General features: G+C 33.0%; 1 protein-coding gene across 1 annotated transcript in view; it reads left to right on the top strand.

Annotated features, from left to right (window-relative positions):
* LOC138314466 (uncharacterized) overlaps positions 1 to 9,781 on the top strand; it is a 93,229-nt gene extending 83,448 nt beyond the window's left edge. Inside the window, exon 8 of the mRNA XM_069254822.1 lies at positions 1,474 to 9,781. Coding sequence (XP_069110923.1) covers positions 1,474 to 2,308 — 835 coding nt within the window. The 3' untranslated portion in view covers positions 2,309 to 9,781. The remainder of the gene's footprint in view (positions 1 to 1,473) is intronic.
* Positions 9,782 to 14,469: the final 4,688 nt, after the last annotated feature.

The following is a 14,469-nucleotide window of genomic DNA, read 5'->3' as shown; positions in this document are numbered from 1 at the left end:
ATGAGATAAACTTTGTTAAATATAGTTTAATTTCGTATCAGCTAGATTAAGTATATATGAATAAATGTCGTGAAATACCGTAGTGCAGGTCTGTGTAGCTTAGATGTTTGAGACGTCGTATACGAAAGATTCAGTTTCCCTTCAGCACCTCGATCATCTGCTTGGGAATTTTATTTTAAAGCGATAAAAATTTGTTTTGTCATATAAGAGAAATATTTCGAATGGTGTGATATAAAATAAATATGTTTACCAAAACAGATGATCAAAATTGTTGAATTTCAAACTTCGAGTATATCCGTGACACAACAGGCATGACGTCTGTGTATCATTACAGTTGCAGTTGCTATGGTAACCATAGTAAAATATACATCAATTATAGAAATGTGGAATTTTTTTCAATTTTGGCTTGTTTTTTTCTAAGTTTTATTTCTAGAAACCATAGAACGCATCCTTGAACAAACCTTATATTTCTCCTGAAGATGTATCTGAAGTACCTACATATTCTCAGTAGATATTAAACTTGTTCACGATTATGACACGTCAATGTATAATAATAAGAAAAAATAGCATCTCGTATAGAGCAAATGCTAGGACGCAAACATCGATTAGAATACTGCGATGGCAGTGAACGGACTTGAAAAATTAGAAAAAAATATTGCGTGCGAAATAAATAATCAAAATAGCGTGCTCGCGCAAAATTGTTAGTGTGTGAACGCAATATATTCGTTATTCGTACAAAGGCAAAGTATTCCGTGCGAACAAAATAGTTCTTGTGTACGAATACATAACACTGCGCCACTGATAACATGTACTGGCATCAGTTGACCTAGTTTAGACCTAACATATAGCTGTTAATTCTGTAACAAACAGAATATCCCTTGTTTCTTGATGAATGAGTTATAATTCATTTCATGAGGTGGAAAGTTTGATTATTCATCAAGAAACAAGGAATACCTACTATATATTGCGTTCAAGCGTGTGTGAACACATTCAACGCAATAGTTATTGCGTTTGCACGTAGTATTATTATATTTTTCAGGCAATGTTTTTGAGTTGGTATACACTATTATTTTCATTTTTCATATGGTTCCGTTTACAACCATTCTAGTTATAGCAATCATTATAGCGTATCAGATCATTTTGTTCTTATTTTTAAGTTAGTAGTCCCTAGCAACTGTAGAATGCAATGCACCATATCACACATTTTAGATAAGAATATTCGGCTTTCCACTGCCGAATCACAATCGCGTTCTAGGAACTGCTCCGCCATTACCTCCATCGAATTACTGATAAAGTCTGATATCTGACATTGTTTCCACGAAAATAGTCTCTGTCCAGGAAAAATAAAGAAATGTGAAAGATTTTGAAATGTTATTGAACAAAAACAAAAGATGAAAGTAAAATTTATTTCCAATGCTTTCTAAATTTGCAAATTTTAGCGTCAATGTGACAGCCTGTTGATTGTCGTTACAGGTACAGACAGGTTGACAAGGTCGGACGATATAACTTGGCCTCCCAGTCAGACACCGACTCCGGAAGACGCACCACCACAGACACGCCATTACAAACATTCTCCGAAGACTTAGGGATTACCTCGGCACGCGGAAGTTCAATGCACTCATTCTCGGCACGTGATCAGTCCCAAGTGTATGCATCTCTCACGGAAGATCCCTACGCAACTGTCGGAGATCACCCGGACTATCCCAATAGCAGCTATAGTAACGTTAATAATCTCACACGAGACAACCAGATGTCTAGCTTTCGACCTAAACCTCCTAACCCTTATGCGTCGTATGACAGTTTGGATTATGATATTCCTGCAGAAATCCACGAACCAAACTCTCCCAATCATACATACGGTCCCTATATGAATGGCGTTGCTAGTTCCCACAACAGTCCCGCACATATTCAACATCATAGTCCATATCACAGTCCAAATCACGCCTCTCAGACTTATCAGAACGCGGACGAGGGTTTTCCTCCACCCCCTGAAAACCTACAACAATTTGACCCCACAAGTCACGGGTCACCGGTGCAGCATTACACAATAAACGATGACGAGTACGCAATTGTGCAAAAACCAAAAAAGACGTTAGATAACCCAGCCAATGTTCGGGCATCACCAAGTAATCAGTCACATCAAAGTGCCTCACCAAGCAACTTTGAGCGTGCGAACGCAGATGTTTCTTACCATCTTCCAAAGCATGATTGCATGCTGACTTGCAACGTGCCGCCGTTCATTCCTCCACCTAGACAGAACGGTGCCACTACCAGCATAAATAACTGGGAAGATGGAATCTACAAGTGACGTAGTCTAGCGTGGACACACAAAAACGTGCAATATGTGTGGATGTGTTTAGACGTGTAAGTTGATGTAAAAGTAATTCTCCAGCATGAATCCAAATTATGATTATGGGAAGGTGTGGTTCAAGCTAATATTAACAATCCCATCGAAACTACCCACAGACCGATTTTGTTTAAAATTTGCATATCGAAGTACTACTTGTCACTTTCGAAAACAAAAATAACTTTACATATACATGTATATTGATTTAAGTTTTGTAGTTTTATGCTCGAAAGTTCAATTCATGGATTAACCAATTAGCAAATGCCATTATAATTGGCTATGAAATAAAGTATGAAATATTTTTGTCAATAAAATTGAATCCCCTCATAGACACAAAGTGTCTTCTTGCCACATATCCCGGGGGAATCGTTAAACCACCTTCATACCCTTTATGCCTTTTAAAGCAGGCGATCAGACAAAAACACACATAGTAATAAAGCACATTGAACTTCAACAATACAAAATTTGAATAAAATCGGAGCATGGGTAGGTTTGCAACTCCACCTTTTTGTTTAAAAAGAAAAGAATGTTTTGTCTGTATTTTGTTTCTATAATAGAAGTTTTATTATCATGCTGTGTGCGAAATAATACTCGAGATTTTCACGATTTCCTGTTTTTAATGCCAATGGCGCGTACCTATTCGGGACTGCTAGCCGTTCGGGTATGTTTGTATGTATCTAGACATGTTTAAATTCCTTTAAGATTGTTTCGTCAATTCACACAGATTTAAACTTTGCAAGATCTATTTACATATCGCCAATTTTCGACAACTCTGTATTTCTGCAATAAGATCATGTATTTTACACATTTAGTGTTACATTTACACGATAGAGTAGCAGAAGTAATTGCGTATTTGAATCCTCATACTCAGGAACATGTCGAGGGCCATAAGTATTCGCCACTGCCATTACATGTATTTACCTGTATATCTTATGCATTTTCATTTTTTTTCGTGTAGTCGTCCTGGCTTTGTTTTATTTTCGAAGTTAGAGCTATGAATATTTCCAAACAAAGAGGGAAGTATCTGTCGTTGACTTTTACAATATTTCAGCAAATTCTGTTTTGATTTTTCATGAAATTATTTATCGTGCGAACAAAACTCAAAGCGATTTTATCGATAAGGATAAAAAAGAAAAATGTGGCTCAAGTGTTGACGTACGTGAATAAACACTAATTTTACAAAATTGAGACAACGGACAATCATGGAAATCATTTCATAGAATTTGGTGTTTATTTTCTGTGTGCAAATGATCAAATTTTACAGGGGAAAAAATCAAAAGATGGGTTATAGAAAAAATATCCAAATCATTAGAAAACAACGGTGACGAATACTTCTTATCCTTCACTGTACATTTATTTTACGCTGGCAATAATGTGGGATCTATATGAAGAGTTATAATGCTCACGAAACGTCATCCTAACCACTGAAATGTATTTCATTGTTAAATAAATTATATCGCTGTGTGTTAATGTGGGTATTCAACAATGTCGTTGACCAATGATTAACATTGTTATATCTTTTCTTTCTAACCAATGGAAAACTTTGTAACATATCTAGGTAACGGAAATAATCAATCATTTAGATTTTTAAAACTAGGCTGCTTATATTGAATATCGATAAAGATTGAGTATATACTTAATTAAGTGTTCCGGAATCGTTTTATATTTGGTTCGTAGGTTTCATAATCGGAAGAATACATAATAATATCATTGACGGTCATACAGTCACAGCATACTAATTAATGAGATTCTCATCGGACAACCATCTCATCGGACAACCATTATATTCAGTCAAAAGATGCCATATTCATTTCCAATTTTACACATATACTGATTCGTCTAATGCATTTATGTTTTATATGTAAGTCTGTCTGATTGGCTGATTTATGTTATGTGAATGATGTGTAATTCTGTCTGATTGGCTGATTTATGTTATGGGAATGATGTGTCTTTCTGATTGATTGGCTGATTTATTTTATGTGAATGATGTGTAATTCTGTCTGATTGGCTGAATTATTTTATGTGAATGATGTGTGATTCTGTCTGATTGACTGATTTATGTTATGTGAATGATATGTATTTCTGAACGATTGGCTGATTTTTTTTTATAAAAATGATGTTTACTTCTATCTTATTGGATAATTAAAATTTTCTACTTTATCAAAATAGAATTGTATATGTCCTCCATAATGTCAAAATATTGTTCCTTAAGCAGTATATACCGTATTCGCCATAATAAGCACCCCTCCCTTTTTCTGGAGAATAGTTGAAGTTGTATAAACGCCCTCACCCCATGGATTTAACAATGTTTTACAACATGTGATGCCTCTAACATCAGCATTGTATCCCATATTACATTAAATTGTGAGTCTTTTACATTTGAATCACGACATAATATTGATTCTCAAAGGATAAAAGGCATAGGCCTGTTTACTGATGTACCATGAGTACAGAAAAATTTGAAATAACTGACTTTTACGTCCACAACTTGCATTTTGGTTTATTAATAAGCCAGCCCCCCACCCACCCCTTTTTGTTACAATAATTTAAGGGCCCTGGGCGCTAATTACGGCGAATACGTACTATACTCATTTTGTGAATATCTTTTTTTCATTGGCAGGTTTGCGTAAATATGGGAGCAAGTATTTTTCTTTAATTCTGTTGAGGACTAATCGACGTTCATGTTGCATTCTCAACTTGTGATTGGTTCGTGTAAAGTCGTGTCTGTTCGACATTTGGTACGAAACCGTAATTATGTTTATTGATTTTACATGTAATTACATTGTCACACATCAACGAATGCTATTACAGCTGAAATCCACAACAATGGTTTTGTGCCTAGAATTAATTAAATTCATAAAGTTGTAGTGATTTGGTAAAATTAAGATATATACAAATGTATATGTTATATATATTTGCATGTTGCGAGTTCTCATACGAATTACCTATCCGAGTTGACTTAATTGCATGAAACGTGTATATCTAGCTGGACTGTTATGTATGTTATCGCTAATCTAGAATTTTGTATTTAATTTATAAAATATCGTCTCTGCTGAGAAGTCAAAGAATTTCTTGTGACAAACTTTTTTCTCCTTTTTGGAAGTAGAATTTCATACCGGAGCTGAAAGGAGTATAAAAATAATATGGCGGTGTATTTGACGTGAGCTATTGTGAATCAAAGATGGCTATTTGACGTAAATTGTGATTTTACTGGAAGTTTACTGTTTTATCATACACACGACACATCTAAAATTGGTTGTCTAATAGGTATGAATATTTGCATAATTGACAAAACCAATAAGAAAAATAGAAAAGAATAATTTCACATTGCCAACTCATTCTTTTTTTGCTCAGAATAGCACTGTATCTTCCCTATACACCCTAATTTTGAAGATTTTTTTTTACGAATGAGAACAAATTTAATGTTTCACAGAACTTTTCTTCATGTAAGTAATGCAATTTTTGAAAATGGCCTCCAAATTGGTCATTTCTTAAAAATTCACATTTCTGTAAACAATAGCAGTCTTGTGACAACTTCCTGAAAATAGAGACAATTGTTGGGGTTTTTTCAATCTCAAAAACTCTTTAATTAATGTTAAAACGAAATTAACATATATTATATACAGTCAAAATGATCAGACAGCAGGCATGGCCTATCAAAGTCTTCTACTCATTTAACAGTTAAAATTAAAAAAAAATATGTTCCGGAAAGGTATTGGACCTATATTCTTAATTAGAATCGCGAACCAATGCAAGACCAGAGAACGCATTCACACAAAACTCATTACTTGTGATAGAATTGAAATGTCGAAATGCTGTTTTGACCATATACTCGAGAGATTAAAGCCATAATTTCCTAATGAGGTGTTTGGGATGTATGGATGTTTGTAGAATTTATTTTCCAGTAGTCTTCTTTAAAAAATTTCCCAGTTTTGATTAATAAGACTAATTTTTTTTCTCAGAATAACAACATATGCTACCCCTACCCCTAATTTTGAGCTGCAAAATGACCATTTTCAGTCATTTTTGCCAAATTTAACTTTGTAGAAAAAGTTCTGGTATTAAACTTTTGTTGATATTTTGCATATCAACAGGGAAACGGTTTTTCTTTCCAAATAAGGCAGAAAAATGGGGGATCTGTGTGCTTACTTTTTTGGCCCGTTTGAATATTCGTTATTTTTCAGTATTTTCGAGTAAAAAATAAAAGTGCTCAAATAACCATTAAATATAAAAATAAAGTGACGAAGTGCTTCATTTCACACATTTATGCTCAATATTTTAATTACCACGAACCCAGTAAAGATTTACAGCAAAAATTAGCTCGATACACTAACAGCTAAAAATATTGATGATTTAAAGAAAAAAACAATTTCAGTAAAAAATGGTAAAACTGTGGCTCTTCTCAAAGCGAATAAAGACACAATTTCAAAATGACGGCCAAATGGGTCATTTCTTAAAATTACCGTATAAAAAATCTACTAAAAATAGAAATGTAATTTTTTGACAAAATTTGCAATTGGCAACTTGCTACAGGTATTGATAGATTTTATTTGAAAATCTCTTCTTTGATCTATGTCGAAACGATGCTTCAACGGGACTGAAACCTCAGAAGAATACATCCTTAACCCTTGTCTCATCGTTACAGAAAGCATTATAGTTAAAATTTCACCTTTGTGCGGATCACTTGCCCTTCTTATATGACATTGAATAAACGTATAAAATGGCATAAGAGAAGTAACTCTTGGATTTGTAAGTGCTATTCGAGCGCACCTTTATTTCGTTTCGCACGAGCACATTAACTACAAAATAACTGACAATTTAATTTTTATTCTATGCGTATTTTGTACCATTTCTCTTCCATTTTTAAAGGTAGTGGACCTTTCCAAAACGGCTTTTTATTTTTAAAATGGTAATGTACAACGAGATCGATAATTTTATACAGTTATAAAGTTATTAACTTGCCGTTAATGCTATGCTTATCATCGCCTTTTGAGCATTTAATTCAAATAAATAAAATGTCAATTTTCATAACGCAGGTCGTCTTATGATTCCCGCCGTCGTCTTAAATACCGCACGGTATTTGACTATTACTGCGCCAGGAGGCAAAACAGCGAAATGAATCTCCACTTTTATCACTGTTTTTTTATCCGTTTTAAAGGCTCAAATGATGTTTTCTAACAATAATCTGAATATATGGCAAGAAAACACAGAAATTCTTATTTTGTGACAGGATTAAAGTTAATATTCAATAAATACGGCAGCTGGAAGTTCCTTTTTGTCTTTTTGGAATTATAAAAAAATGTAAAATGTTTATTTTGGAGGAATTCTGATGAATAGAATACACGTAATAGCTTACATGAAATAAAGTTGGGATTTTGATTTAACATTATATTCAATACGACCTTTTAGACAAATAATAATCCAGGAAATTATTTATTTCATCATATTTAATGTCACCTTTAAGACCAATAAGAAACCAGGAAATGATTTATTTCATCATATTTAATGTCACCTTTAAGACCAATAAGAAACCAGGAAATGATTTATTTCATCATATTTAATGTCACCTTTAAGACCAATAAGAAACCAGGAAATGATTTATTTAAAAGGATATCCAATACCACCTTTTAGACCAACAAGAAGTCAGGAAATGATTTATTTAACATTATACATGTATTTAATTCCACCTTTTAGACAAATAAGAATCCAGGAAATGATTTATTTCATCATATTTAATGTCACCTTTAAGACCAATAAGAAACCAGGAAATGATTTATTAAACATGATATTTAATACCACCTTTTAGACCAATAAAAAGCCAGGAAATGATTTATTTTAAGGACCACTACCTTTCCGAAACCGCTTTTTTTTTTTTTTTTTTTTTTTTAATGTGAACGTTAAACGAGACTGATAATTTTATAGTCACATAAGTTCTTAACTTACCGTTAATACCATATTTACCATCACTTTCTTACCCTAACAATATAATCCAAATATTAAAATTAAATGCAAATTTTCATAACGCGGGTCGTTTTATGTTTCCTGTCATAGTTTACACAGGGACTCCTGCGTTTGGTTGGTGATATTACATCCTTTTAGAACATTTCTATAAATTTCTGTATATTATTATGGTTTTTAAAAAACTTGTAATTTTTGTTTCGCAAAGGTAGTGGGCTTTTAACATGATATTAATACCACCTTTTAGACCAATATGAAGCCAGACAATGATGGCACTTACCCCAAAGCTCATGCAGAGTTTCATCAGAACCTTTGAAAAACTGCCCGTGAAAAAATCTTGCCTGAAAAAAATATCAAAAATCATAAAAATGCACACACACAAAATTAACATGTCTCCTACTTCTTATGGGTGACTGCCTATAAACAAGAATAAACAAAGTAATGCGGTCATTTAACAAAGCATTACAAAGCGGATATGCGGCATTCTACAGGAATCGATACGTTATATAGCTAGTGTTAGGCGGAAAGTGAAAAAGATATTTATATAGTGATATATAGACCAAGCATGAATGTATATTCCCTTTTTTTGCATATACATAGTGATGTTATATACTTTTGTAATAACACCTAAGAAATAACTAACCAATTCTTTATCAAAACCAGCCTACACAAACATACCGCAGTCTCCCAAAACACGCACCTTGCATTTTACACACGCTACACATCGCATTCATGGGAGGCCGTCCTTACATGACCCTGGTTGGTCGTTAATAAATAAAAACAAACAAAACAAAAACAATACTTAGGGGTTTGTTGCATTGCTTTGAGGTAACTCTAGTCTTGTTTTTGAATTTGTATTTTTCTTATTTTCGTAAACAGAATTTCGAAGTCCTGTATATTAAATGATGGACAATTAACCGATCCCCAGGTAGTACATATTTAGCCAAACCTCGATCTCGCCACACGCACGTGTTTCCATTTAATGTTGGAGCATATGTCGTAGCATACACAATAGAAAATGTGTAGTCACGTGCCTCGGCGATTTGATTGACAGCTGGCAATCCGTCAATGACCACCTGAATAACAACACAGATAATCGAAATTAAAAATGAACTTTGCTTGTGATGTTGATAAAATCATATTAACTTAACTCTTTATGTGTCATTGAAAATATCCCAAATATTTTCGCGTAGGAAAATTGGTCTTTGGACCTTGACTGGTTTGTTAAAAGCTTTATTTTATTTATTTCTTCTTTTTTTACTTTCTTAAAATAAAATGCAAACTGTCGAAAATAGCATCATTCATTTCAGCTGTATCGATTGAACGTATTTAGATTTGAGTGGTCAGTTTTGTATGAAAATGTATTTATCATCCGATTATCAATTAACATTTGATGAGGTGTGTATTCCCGAGTTTCATATGTATGTGCTTGTGTTATATTCGGATGTAAAAGAAAATAAAAGATTTCACTCATTGTTTCATTGTCATTATTATGATAAAGGTTGGTTTCCATGAATCAGAAGTTCCATCAACAATCGTGGAAAGATGTAACCAAACAGTTTTTATTTTCTTTACACCATTACACCATTTTTTACGATGGCCGACAGCGGCCGGCAAAAAACAACTCCTACAAAACGTTTTTCGTACTTAAATATTCATTGATATTTAAGTACAACTTTTATTTTCTGAAAATATTTTTTGTCATGAAAAATAATTTTGTACAAAATAATTATGTACAGAAAATATTTTCTAAAAATATTTTTTGTCGTGACAATTTTTTATCACATTTTTATGTACAAAAAACAACAGGTCTGATGCTAAACCCTGTATTTAAATGGAATCTTCCTATTCTCAGGTGTACATGTTCCATTTGGCTTGCTTAAAACATAGACTGGGTCATACACAATCAATTAATACGGGTTTCTTAGTGGACTTTATTTTATCTTTATTTGAGAAAGTTCATAAAAGTCGCAAAATGTAATTGGTAATAAACAGGTCATAATCTCTATTTTTTTGCCTAGTTATTATCCCTTTTATATGTCTTTATATACCAAAGGTTTAAATGTCCATTTAACTTAACTATTTGTTGCAAAACACGCCAGATTTTCCTGCAATCCTCAGTGTATGCAATTAATCATCGTGATAAGGAGTACGGCTATGACCAAATTGGGGTGGTGTTCACAAAATACCGCGTCGCCTTTTGTTTTACTTTACTGTGACGATAGTACTGAAAACTACGAAATGTAAACCCGTTAATGATTTTTGTTTACAATGTTGATTTATATACCAATATTAACTTTTAATCCCGATTATCAGGACTACCATCAGAATAAGGAATTCGGCCAATGAAGATGACATATGGAGTCTGTACAATGTAAAAATAGTCCAACATTAGGCGCGTTTGCATTCCTTATCTGCAAGATTAATTGAATACCTGCATCAACAACAACAACCATGGACAACAAAATTGGCCGCAATAACAGTTACACAATCAACATTACAGTGTGTACAACCACACAAATGTTACCATAACACCATATTGTACAACACACTCAAGCACACAAAATAACAATAAAATTGATTTCCAAAATCAAAACTTTATAGAAATAATAACATTTACAACAAACACACACAACAGGTTTAAACAACACAAAATACAATTTACCAATCATACGCAGAACAAAACATAAACCATTATTCTTGTATGTCAAGGAATAAATTATATTAACATCTTCGAATGTGAAAACGCATATAAGATCGTGAAATATAATCATAAAAAATTTTAAGATTACAAATTAAAAATATTATAATTTATTTATGTTGTCCTATCCACTGGTCCTAAATCCTAAATTTAGAAGTCAACACCACTATAAAATGATAAAAAACTTTGTGGCATTCTTGATATAACAACAATTTTTACCTTTTTTACACCCAAATTTACCTTTGTGAAAACTATATTTAGCATCATTATCTACACGGACGGACAAAAAGAATCAAAGGTTTAAAAGAAAAAAGAAAGTTTTTAGTGCCGTATTCTCCATAATAAATTACACACACTATATTTAAATGAGGTATTTGTTACAACAAGAATCAATTCAAATCGCGGTAATTACGTAATTTAAATACCAGCACAGAAGGGTCGCTTATTATGAATGGCGATAAAGAATTTGAAATCATGTTTGTGCAATGCTATACATTGAATTACCATATTTCAAAAAGACCATTCGTTTGATAGTTTGCCAAGAATTTTTTTCAACGGTCATTTTGAACAGACCTGCCGTTAAGAATTGACCCTAGACATCAATTTTCAACACAATCAACGGCATTTTTTTTTTCAAATAATCATCTCCTACACAAAACGTTTTTCGTACTTAAATATTCATTGATATTTAAGTACAACTTTTATTTTCTGAAAATATTTTTTGTCATGAAAAATAATTTTGTACAAAATAATTGTGTACAGAAAATATTTTCTAAAAATATTTTTTGTCGTGACAATTTTTTATCACATTTTTATGTACAAAAAACAACAGGTCTGATGCTAAACCCTGTATTTAAATGGAATCTTCCTATTCTCAGGTGTACATGTTCCATTTGGCTTGCTTAAACATAGACTGGGTCATACACAATCAATTAATACGGGTTTCTTAGTGGACTTTATTTTATCTTTATTTGAGAAAGTTCATAAAAGTCGCAAAATGTAATTGGTAATAAACAGGTCATAATCTCTATTTTTTTGCCTAGTTATTATCCCTTTTATATGTCTTTATATACCAAAGGTTTAAATGTCCATTTAACTTAACTATTTGTTGCAAAACACGCCAGATTTTCCTGCAATCCTCAGTGTATGCAATTAATCATCGTGATAAGGAGTACGGCTATGACCAAATTGGGGTGGTGTTCACAAAATACCGCGTCGCCTTTTGTTTTACTTTACTGTGACGATAGTACTGAAAACTACGAAATGTAAACCCGTTAATGATTTTTGTTTACAATGTTGATTTATATACCAATATTAACTTTTAATCCCGATTATCAGGACTATCATCAGAATAAGGAATTCGGCCAATGAAGATGACATATGGAGTCTGTACAATGTAAAAATAGTCCAACATTAGGCGCGTTTGCATTCCTAATCTGCAAGATTAATTGAATACCTGAGAATGGGAAGATTCCATTTGAATACAGGGTTTAGCGTCAGACCTGTTGTTTTTTGTACATAACTATTTGATAAAAATTTGTCATGACAAAAAAAATTTTAGAAAATATTTTCTGTACATAATTATTTTGTACATAATTATTTTTCATGACAAAAAATATTTTTAGAAAATAAAAGTTGTACTTAAATATCAATGACTATTCAAGTACGAAAAAGTTTTTTGCCGGCCGCTGTCGGCCATCGTAATTTTTAGGGGAAACTTTTGATACTTTTCTCGAGTGCGAAAAATAAAAAAGTTTCCACCAAACGAGATGAAAATTAACGGTTATTCATCAAGAAACAAGGAATCTTCTAACGTCCTCCCGACATCGGGTACGTCTCCCTCGCTACCCAGCTGTGGAATATCTGTGGTGTTATTAAGGTCCGTGGTGGTACCTTATAACTGTAATGTAAGTGTTAACAATAACACTAGTAATTCATCTTCTTTCCAGACTTGTGTTTGTGGACACTTACAAGAAATATAGATATTCGCCACAAATATACCTTTCCATCGCAGCCACCAATGTAGCGTTTTTTTCTGCTCTGCCGCTCTGCTGACATTCGCTTACATGGCCTTTTTACGATCACATATAAGCCCCCAGTACAGTACAATAGCGCAAAGAGTATAAAATCAATGATTAGATAATATCTAATTCAGTATGTATTATTTTGGCTTCTAAACAAATTCAATATTGTGTAACAGAATATAAAAAAAACCTTCGTGTGTGATTCACAGGCGATCTCTAGCTTGTTCTTCTACATTCTACATGCTTTTGTTTATAAAGACACTCTCTATGTGTAAACACTGGGCCATACGCATAGTGGGTTTTCTTTTTATTTATTACGAAATCTAAGAATCGAACCTGGTGGTTCTATTATTGGCCGAGTGGTAGTTAGATGAGATGTCCCGACCATATTATCACAAGCACCTCCACCCTCGAGGCCGCGAGTTACGAATCTGAAATGCGGGGCAGTTGGGTAGGTTGCAAGGTGCCCATCCTCATCAACAAACCTAGGACGCCCCATTATAATTATGAATGACACTGGCTGTTGAAATGACGTATAATCTTATAAAACCCAAATTTCATCTATTGCGGAATTGTGATATCTCTTACCCAGTCAGGTCGGAACGAAGGAGACTGTGTCATATTATAAAAACTCTTTCGTATTATGGATATGAAAGGATAGGGATATTCTTATCAGAGGGTCACAAAATGAAATAAAACCCAAGACTTGCAGAGGGTTTAATATCCCTATCCTTCATATCCACATATGAAAGAGTATTTTCTCTCATAATTTGACGTTTTATTGCAGTTTTACTACTTTGATTGTATGCCATTTTTAAAATAGATTCGAAAAAATGAAACTGCAAGTCAATTCGCCGTACATGATAATTGCGATTTATTTTCAACGCGAATCCCGTTGTTTGTATCTTGTAAATCGAGCCTCGTGTCTGAACAAAAAAATGTTATGTTGACGCTGTGGAGTCACGAGGCTTTATTGCATGGGTAGCTATGCAATACAGCCTCAGGCGACACGAGTGTATTGCCCCAGACCAGCCAGTATTACACGTGTAGGTATGAGAGAATAAGTACAGATGAATTGAGTAACTATATTGTTCTTTTTTATCCGCAACAAAATTGGCCATATATGGGGCGCCGTTGTACTATTTTCTCCGCTTTTTGGATATCCAAACTTCGAATTCTTGATATCCAAACTTCAAATTCTTGTTATCCAAAAATCAATTATTGATATCCAAAAATGAATTCTTGATATCCAAAAATCAGTTATTGATATTTTGTTATTGATATCCAGAATACGATTTTAGATATATCAAAAATACGATTTATGGATATCAAAAAATCCAATTTTGGATATCCAAAATTCTAAATGACTTATTGATATCAATAATTAAAATTCTTTATATCTAGAATTTATTTTTTTATATCCAGAATTCATTTTTTGA

The sequence above is a fragment of the Argopecten irradians genome, chromosome 2 (genome assembly GCF_041381155.1).
Source record: "Argopecten irradians isolate NY chromosome 2, Ai_NY, whole genome shotgun sequence".
NCBI lineage: Eukaryota > Metazoa > Mollusca > Bivalvia > Pectinida > Pectinidae > Argopecten > Argopecten irradians.
Note: the sequence above shows the minus strand (reverse complement) of the source record. Positions and strands in the feature narration are given on the sequence as shown.